The sequence below is a fragment of the Myotis brandtii genome, unplaced genomic scaffold, assembly GCF_000412655.1.
Source record: "Myotis brandtii unplaced genomic scaffold, ASM41265v1 scaffold266, whole genome shotgun sequence".
NCBI lineage: Eukaryota > Metazoa > Chordata > Mammalia > Chiroptera > Vespertilionidae > Myotis > Myotis brandtii.
In genome coordinates, this window is record NW_005360124.1 from 7473944 (window position 1) to 7483868 (window position 9925).

Here is a 9925-nt window from a genome sequence, read left to right on the forward strand (position 1 = left end):
CTTCGGGCTTTAACATTGATAACCATGCCTCTTATTTGCAAATAGATATATAAATTTATGAAATTATTCACAGTATAAAAGGAATTCTCACATGTAAAAAAGGTCGCAGAATCCCTGTAACTAGTGTTTGTTTGCCAACAATAAAAGAGTTAACAGAGGAGAAAAAGTAAAAATTTTCATCGGAAATTAATAGAAAGCAAATCTAAAATTTGCTAACAGAGGAATCGCACCAATATGAAATATCAAAAGCAGCCAATATTACACCAAAAAAAGCATAAACACATTCATACACCCTAACACAACTTTTATTTCATGATTTCATAGGGTTACATTTTTCTTTCTGGACATATTCAGTTCTGGTTATTGTTGGGATTCACTTGTCTTACCTGAACACAGCTCAGCTGTATGGTAGCAAGTGTCCTATTATTTTCCTGAAACAAGGACAAGGAAAGCTGACACTAGTATTTTTCCTTTTAGTATCTTGGAAAATCCTCATTCTTGTGAGAATAGAAAGTTAAGTGTTATATGTAAGTGAAATTAAGCTGCTTGAGAGGGATTGTTCTTTGTATATAAAACATTATACTATTTGGATTATAAATAAAAATTTGCAATATGTTCCCGGAATAAGCTAGATTGGAAAAAATCAGGAGGGAAAATGACAAGGTCAGAAGAGCCCACTTGGAAGTGTTTGGAGTTTTCAATCCTCTTTATATATTTCTCAATGATGGGCAATTACTATATTTCGAAACTAACAGTAAAAGAATCACAGCTTAATTGCATCATTGCAGGTGTAGATATGCTTAATATTGGCAATGGGACAACATTAAGCAGTTTAAAATGCCCAAGTCTTTTGTGCTTGCAAAGTGTAACAGTGGAGAAAATGTTTACTGCTTCCTGTTTTTTCCTTGCACTCAGAACTAGCTGCCTTTACAATGATCCAGAACTGTCTTCTATGGAGAAGGAGTAAGAATTCATCGTCAGTAACAGCTCTGTGGTTACTTGCAGTATTGTATGGCTGGGCTCTGAAAGAAACAGATATATTGAGGACTGGGTAAACCTCGTTCAGATGTTCAGCGTTCATGTTCTCCACTCCTGAAATTAGAAACTGAAAATGGACTGGGCCATCTTAACACCGTCTCATTGGTCACCATTATATTCCTTATAGACAGCCGATGTTTAGACGTGGCATCCTATTTTTCCAATGCACACATTGGGAGAAAATGAATTTAGAGCTAAATGTAAGGACATTTAGGTGAGAGGAACGCAAGTCTGCTTTCTGAATTAACATCACCTATTTTAACTAGTGAAAGTTGGGACTTCCATTTGAACTTAATATTTTGATGCATGGGAGAGAACTTTTTGTTTGTTTTGAAAATTCCAAGAGGCAGTTGAGTCTGGATGAGGCTGGAGGAATGATCTAGTCCATCTAGTCCTGTCCTGTGAGAGATAGAAATCAAACCCGTAGTGAGTTCTTACCACATGTCAGGCTCTATAAAAAGCTTCACACACATTAGCTGATTTTTATCCTCAGAATAAGCCTATGAGGTACATTTTATATATAAGGAAAGAGCAGCCTCGGGAGATTGTCTGACCAGCCCAGTGTTTTACAGTCGTAAAGTGGCCCAGAGCCGGGACTGGAATCTGCAGTGCAGTTCCAGTGATGGTGGTTTTGAAATCCAAGGGAAGTGGTCTTCATGCTGGAATGGGTGTGCAACCTCCGACCTAACCAAAGACTAGCGAGGACAAAATTAGGCGCCTAAGAAAACAGTTCATTATTGGCCTCGTCCGTTTCAGGGAATGAACTGTGGTCACCAACATGCTCTCAGAGGGAACCTGGCCACCCAGTTAGGGGCTCCTAACCTGTTTTGAGTTGTGGAGAATTTTAAATTGCCCTTCTTCCCCCCAATCCGGAAGGAGGGGCCAACATCAGATTTAAATGTCTTAGCTATTGTCACGTTTTGTTTTCTTTGGGTCTCCTTTCCCTCGAGGTCACAAGGGAAGTTATAGAATCACAGTGCAATATTTCTCCAGTTGCCATGGTGACCTTACAGTTTAAGGAAGTTTATGCACACAAAAATCCATAGAAAAGGTCCCAGCTGAAAAGCACCCAAGAACAAAGGCTGTCAAGGGACCTTTGAAATCACACAACTATTTTTTTGAAGTTTACATTGTCCCACACCTTTGAGATGATGACAGTTGCTTCAAGCTAATTGCCACACAGAAATTCTGCAAAGAAAAATACCTGTCCCTTGACCCACCAGAATTCTTTTTGCAAATCTGACCTTTCTCTGCAAAACAGCGCCCCCTAGAGCAGAGTCCTGCACCCGCAGTTAATGAGCTGTGTGGACAGAATGTCACTCGCTGGCCTATGGCTGCTACATCTGCGGGCATACCCACTCCTTTGTCTACCTGGTCTGTTTTGTTCCTCATTTGTTTATAGTCCCTTTGGGGTTGGGGAGAGAGCAAAAGCACTGCTTCTTGTTTGGGTTTGTTCCAGGGCTGGACATGGGAGAGGAAGGGATGCTGCAAATTACTAATGTTCTTCCTGCTTCTCAGAACTATTCTCCATGCTTCCCCTTTCTTCAGCCCTCTCTTGCCAAGCCCTTGGGAGGCACGTGGTCCTGGTGCAGACTGAGATCTGGGATGAGGGGCAAGAGTGGCTAAGAATTCTCCCTACTGACTTCCAGCCCTGGATTTCTGGCTTTCTTCTGTGTTAGAATAAGGGGCTTCATTTTCCTTCTGGTTCCTGCGGGGAAGCATTTTACACCTTCTAGTACTAAATGGGTAAACTGCAAAATGGGCAAAGGCTCTTCCAAGGAACTCAGTCAGGCCGTGAATAAGATGAAGTGTGTCCTGATGCTGTAGTGGCCTCTCATTTCCCTCAGAGCGAGAAGGGAGGCTATGCCTGTCTTCCCCCTCTTTCTACCTAAACACAGTGTTTTTATCTATTATTAAACACTATTGTTAGACACGTTGTAAGCGGCTTCATTTAACATGTTAGAAATAAAATGGCCTATAGGAAAATTGTCAGAGGGTTGCTAGTCTCACTAGAAAGTTATAGAAAACTAAGCCCATTTGCCAAACGTGAGGAATATTCCTTTCATATTTCAATTCTGATTAAAAGTACGTGGGTTTTCTTTGTTGTTATTTTTCTATTTGTTTTATTTTCTAGAAAGCATACCATTTCTCAAAGTAGCCTGAGGTGCTTGCCTCCCTCACTTTTAGATTTGGAAATTATTTATTCAGATGTGTCCTAAAACTTGCAACATGCCTTTTTATATTTTTACATTTTAAAAAGGCGTATATGATCCAGGGGATGTGTTTCTATTTGGGGAGACTTAAATTAGTAGCATTGTTGGTAGCTTGATTAGATCTACAAGATAACTGTTGTCTCAAAAAATCTTCAGTGTGGTTTTCTGTATTTACTTAAAAATCGTTCACTTTTGACTGTCTCTTGCTTCTTCCATAAACTGGGGAAATAGGTTTCATTGGGTTCTGTTTGTTTGTTTACCCAAAGCTGAAGGGATAAATTAAACCCTAGAAGGTTTACAAAAAAGTCAGTATGAAAAATGAGGTGTTTAAAAATGTGCATCATAGCATATGTGGGTTGTTTTTTATTGTTTGTTTTTTAAGATTTTATCAGGGGTCTAGAGGGTAGAAAAAAAAGTGACTGTGCACTTTAAACTTTCCAAGATGACTTCAAACATTCTGACCTACATTCACACTTTTCAGACAGTGTGCCCCAAATGTTGGTTTAATATATATTCTCTTGGTCTGTGAGAGAAACTGAATCATCAACATGGAAGAAAGAATAAAATCCCAATCATCAAATCAAACTTACTGCAGACTTCTGGTAATAACTGCAGCTGGGAAGTAGAATTGAAAACAAGATCAAGAAGGACCTGTTTTGTAAAGGCATGCTAGAAAAAGATCTAGGGGTCATAGTGGATAACAGGAGAACTCCATGGTAAAACTCTGCAGATAAGAAAACAAGTCAGATCCTTGAAGCCATAAAAAAGAGATTACTATCCATGGTGACCTGACCTGCCCTGGCAGTTAACATGTCTGGGTCCAAAAACTCCCCAAGGAGACAAGATTATTATAAGTAGAGTAATTATTGCAAACATGATTTTCCCATTTCAAAGACACCAAGCTACTACTACTACTACTAATCTATACTAGTACTACTAATAGACATTTACTATGTGTTCACTGTGTACAATTGAAAACACTTTAGATTTATTCAAGCTGTGAGAGATGATTGTTCTATTTTACAGATACAGAAATGGAAGCTTAGAGAAGGTAGGTAACTTGGCCAAGGCCCTAGAACTAATAAGGGGTAGAACTGCTGAGGGTGTTTCAAAGGAAAGATTCTTCACTACCTTAAGCTGGATGAGCAGGCAGTGTGGATCACCAATGGCTTTATTTGCAAAGCTGCCACAGGAGCACTGCTCAGCGGCTGCAAATTCCACAAGCAGAGTAACCCTTGCACTTCTGCCTCAGGAGGGCGGATCTAAGTGAAATCTGCAGATATTTCCCAATGGCCCTTTTCAGCGAATGAATTTTTTTCTTTTTCCATGGCTGAAATTCCTCCTCTGCGTGTTCACTGAGTGTAGCTCTCTTCTCTGGTAGATATCAGAAAGTCATGATACGTTTGTTACAGAATTTACCAGGCCACCGAAAAATATACAGGAGTACTCCGAGATACAGGAAAAACCCATTTATTTCCAGATGTACTCATACAGTGACTCAGGAGAGCCTGTTTCCAAATCCTGAGCAAACCAACATGGAGGAAGCTTTCTCTTTATACCCTTTGGTTTCTTTGTCCCCAAATAAGGATCAAACTTCCGGACCTTTCCCGAGCTTTGCAAAAAGCCCCGTGTGTTGGGGTGGGGGCCGTGAGACCACACCTAAAGGCCTGGCCTGGTGCCGGTGCTGATAACCCCCTCCGGGGGTTGTGTATTGTTCATGATTTATGGCTTCTGTAAAATGTGAGTATTTAGGTAAACAGGTCTTGCAAGACCAGATAATTAAAGAAGGGGCAGTGACCAGTGATGGCGAACCTTTTGAGCTCGGCATGTCAGCATTTTGAAAAACCCTAACTTAACTCTGGTGCCATGTCACATATAGAAATTTTTTGATATTTGCAACCATAGTAAAACAAAGACATATTTTTGATATTTATTTTATATATTTAAATGCCATTTAACAAAGAAAAATCAACCAAAAAAATGAGTTCACGTGTCACCTCTGACACTGTAATAGGTTCGCCATCGCTGGACTAGACTATAGGCTAATGGGAATGTGCATTAGGGATACTGATTAACTAGGTACAGAGTCAGACTACTGGTCTCCCCCCAAAAAATGTCTTATTTTCCTTATCATGTTCACTCAGAGGCAAAAGAGAGACACAGTGGCCCGAGGACATTTTAGACTTATTCTCTAGAATTGGGAACTCACTAGACATTCTTAAAAACAAGCTTATCTTAGGTTATAGGAATCCATCTCATTAAAGTAGGCTAACCCCTTTCAGGCAAATCCTTTGGCACTAGGAAATGTTGGGGTTGGGTGTTTGTTTGTTTTTTATTTGCCATTGCTGTTTCATTGTTTGTACTTTCTGACTATAACTCATCACATATTACTTATTTCAGGCAGATCATTTATTTGCCCCACAAGGAACAATCATTTACTAAAAATCGGTAGATCCCTTATTTCCAAAATGCAATAACATTCTTCATAGTAATCAATTTAAGGAACAAGGCTTAACACGGGTCTTTTGCCTCCTTCGATCACTTCAAAGGGTGTAAAATGCTTCCAGAAACAGTTTTGTAAAAATAAATAGGTTCCATCCTTTGTTTTACCAAATTTTTCAGTGTAAAAAACTTGCATGATGTGTTTTCAGTAAGTCCTTTGAGAAAAAAGAAGCAAACACATGCCACCCTCAATCATTGCTGACTGTTTCTCACTCCGTTTCTCATTTTTTTCTTCCTTTTTTTCAAGTCTTGACCTGAAGTTAAAAGAGAAGCCCTAGTTGGCCTTGGCAGGAAGAAGAGGATGCCTTTCTGCTTCGTGGTTCTGTTGAGACATATCTACCTGGAAGAGACAGGGCTGATGGTACCTTTTTCCCCTTTGCACTACCTGGTGCCATTCTAAGTTTCTAAGGGGAAAAACAGTAAGGGAATTTGTTTACTCTTAACATGTTTTATGAAATTGTGTGTATTCTCCTATTTTGCCAATTATGTGCCTCAAACATTTTAGTTGAACCTTAGCAAGAAAGTAGGACCTTCCATTTTCATATTTTGTTTACCCGTGGTGCAGTGGTATTTCATCTCTTAGACTGGTATTGACCAATAAGGTAACTTCAATTCACTGTTAATTATAAGTGGATTTGCTTCCATAGATTAGCTCCGTGGTGATTGTTTTAGGTTTAAAATACACTGGGCTCAACTCTCCCTGGAAATGTTGTCCCCCCCGTAACTCCACTTTTAAAGTCCTAAACCTGTTTAACACAGCCAGAAACCAGAAATGAGTGAAACCACCCTCAACTAAGTACCTATTCGCTTGGTTCTTGTCCACATGAATGAATTGTCTCTAACTTCTCAATGGGAAGCCAGGCTTTCTAGTTCACATCAATTTTATTTTAGTGATCAAATTGGGCATCATGTTTCCTGTGAATTTGTTTTTTTTAAAAAGCATTTCTCCAGTAAATGTTGAAGACTTCTGTATTGAGAAACTCAAGGATCATTGTCCACATTTCTGGTGACTGTGCTTCAGGTCATAAACTTAATTCAAGATGTTCTACTTTAAGTGCCAAGGACTTGAGGATAAGCTGGCCCACTTAGAAATTCATTGTTTGGTACCATTCAGTTATCTGAATTTCTCTCATACCTTATAAAAAGTAATCTGCTTTGAAACACTGTAATCTGATCACAGGTTAAAAAATTAAATATGAGTATGTATTATCATTTGCAAAATATTCTTTTATAATTTTTATATGTCCTTTAAAATACCAATGTGATTTTGAATCTATGGGCCTCCTGCAGAAGATGACTACCTCCCAATGTAGCCATCGCCTCTTTTCACCTGGCCTTCTAGTTAAGACTGGTTTTCACGTTTTCGTTTGAAAACATTTTCTTACTATTTTTATGACACTTGAAAATTATTCAACTTTCAGTGTTCATGCATAATGTTTTACTGAAACACGGCCACACAGATTTATTTATGAGCTCTCTGCATCTACACTCATACTGCAACAGCAGAGTTGAGTAGTTGCAATGGACCCTGTAGCCTACAAAGCCCAAAACATTTACAATCTTTACAGAAAAGTTTACTGAGCCCTGCTCCAGCACATACATCCTTTGCCCCGCCCGCCCCCCCCCCCATTTGTATGTAGATATTCGTTTCTCTAACAGAATGCACAAGGAAGACTTCAAATGAACTTGTTCTTAAAAAAATAAAGTTTGGCAGAAAAATACATGGCCAGCTGAAAAAGGTTGTGTTTACATGCCCCTCAGTGAAGCCTGCTGAGAAGGTTTTGGGCTGTTTGCAGGTGTTGCTGAGGTCCTGGTCTCACTCTGGGAACTATTCTTAGTCTCCAGCATCACCTATTACTAATTAGCTAGCAAAAATAAACATGAAGTGGAGAATGGAGTTCCTCCATAATCTTAAGGTGGAAACTACATCCAGGAGAGCTGTCCGTGACACTCTGAGCCCTGGGTATCATAAGCTTTGAAATGCTTTGAAGTGGACTTTGCACAGGTGACTGAATTTCACTGATGTCATTTGCTTCATGTTGGTGTCTCTTCCAGATATGTTCTCATACCTCCATAAGCCATAGTTATGTGCTCCCCTCTGGGTTTCTCTCAGCTGAGTATCTTATTGAACTGTGCTCTTTGGGGTCTTCTCCCTCATCACATTGGCTTGTCTTATAGAAAAACCCTAGAGCATGCCTTCTCTCACAGCCCAGAGCCACCTTTGGAAGCCCAAAGTATGCCTCTCCCAGAACTTAGTGTTGACATAAGTACGGTGACCCAATATTCCGGTTTGTCCACCCACTTACCATTGTTGCCCTGGCATAATTATTAATGATACTTCCTTTTGCTCAGTTATGTCCCATTTTGGAAGATGAATTACATAGTCCCTCTAGCCACAGGGAGTAATGAAGAATCCAGTGTTCAGCTTAATGGTGAAGCCTGCGGACATAGAGTTGTTGATAGAGGGCTTTTGTTATATTCAGCCAGATGTGGCAACAATCTCACCATTCATATTTTCTTTGAACTGGTCCAGCCTTCTCATGGAAGACTACTCAGGTGGCATTCTGTTTGAAGTTTAACCTTCCTACACGGAAATTACAAGCATCTTTTCCAATCAGTGATTTTATTTGGGCTGTTCTATGGGCTGTATAACCATCCTGATAGTTAAGCATTTGCTACTTTATTATCTTAGAAAGACAAATTAATTTCATTGCATGTGCTAGAGAAAAGCCACCATGTAAATTCAATCCAAATAAATAGAATCCTAGAAGAATCCTGAAGGATTAATCCCTAAAGCAGATAGGTATGCAGATGTAAACGTTCACATCATTAGCTATCTAGATCTTGCATTCTGAGCATTCTTGCTTTGGTTCTGACTTCTGGGAACTGTTTTGCACTGTTCTGCAGATTTGTAGTTAAGGAAACCAAGGGGCAAAAATATTTACTTTCCAAAGTGGCAACTGCTCTTTGCTTAGTTCCTTGATTAAGAGAAAGAACAAAAATTCTCCCCCAGAAGATACTGTCAAGGAGTGAGGGCAATAGCTGGGTGTAGAAGAAAACTCTGAAGTTCCTATTGAAGCCATACAATGATTTATGGGGTTATCTTTTAAGACATACTCCAAAATGCGTGAGGAAGTCACTACTCCAAGCCTTTGTGTTATTAAGATCCATTTTAAGTATTCATTCATGGTACTGTGTTTGCAGCGCTCATCTGAATCACAATGCCTCCGTAGTTTGCTCCCTTAAACACATTTATGTGTGCACAAATTAATATTTTATATATTTAAAAGGTTTTCTACCATGTATTGGATTGCTCAGAGTAAAGTATATATTAGACTTTGTTTAGATAAATAATTAAATAAATTATCCTTAAATAGTATGAATTAATAATATAAAGATATGTAACAACACTATATATTTAGAGAGAGACTCTCTGTATAACTGAGAAATAAAAATTGATTCCACAAGTTATGGCTCTCTTTCTTTGAGAAGGTGAGAATCTTCCTCTAACCTCACTGTGGGGCAGCTTTATCCGGTTATCACTCCAGCTTGGCACTTGGTATTAAGGATAGTATAAGTTTTGGCTTTGTTGTTATCTAAATTTTATTCTTTTCACTTTTGCCTTCTATACCTCAGTGATAGAAGCTTCCAAGATGTGTGTTTATCCTCTGGGTGAGCCACATCTCACATTGGAAATGTCTCTATGTTACATGGTTACTTGATTTTGTCACTTTCTTTTTCTGTCCCTTGCCTTTTCATGTCATATATTTATTTTAAATTAAAATGCATTAAGTAGCTTTTTTTTAAATTTTAGAACCTTAAGGCAAAACCAGAGTTGGAAATTACCACTGCGGTGTGTTTTTTAAATTAATAAATCAATCTGTACAGCTGCTTTGCAGAAAATTAGAGTAACCAAATCAGAAGTGGCTCTACAGCTCTGGCCGGTTTGGCTCAGTGGATTGAGCATCGGCTTGCAGACCAAAGGGTCCCAGGTTCAATTCTGGTCAAGGGCATGTACCTCGGTTGCAGGCTCCTCCGTGGCTCAGGCCCTAGTTGGGCTCATGCAGGAGGCAACCAATCAATGTGTTTCCCTCTCATCAATGTTTCTCTCTCCAATGGAGCCCAGCTGGCATGGCTCAGTGGTTGAGAGTCGACCCATGAACCAGGAGGTC

The 9925-nt window shown here is 39.3% G+C and overlaps 1 protein-coding gene across 2 annotated transcripts in view; it reads left to right on the top strand.

Moving 5' to 3' along the window:
* The window catches only part of PRUNE2 (prune homolog 2 (Drosophila)), a 211639-nt gene extending 202507 nt beyond the window's left edge, over positions 1 to 9132 (top strand). For both annotated transcript variants that reach the window (XM_014541265.1, XM_014541264.1), the window contains 2 exons: positions 916 to 963; positions 6001 to 9132. In XM_014541265.1, the coding sequence (XP_014396751.1) occupies positions 916 to 963; positions 6001 to 6031 (79 nt within the window). In that variant the 3' untranslated portion in view covers positions 6032 to 9132. The remainder of the gene's footprint in view (positions 1 to 915; positions 964 to 6000) is intronic.
* Positions 9133 to 9925: the final 793 nt, after the last annotated feature.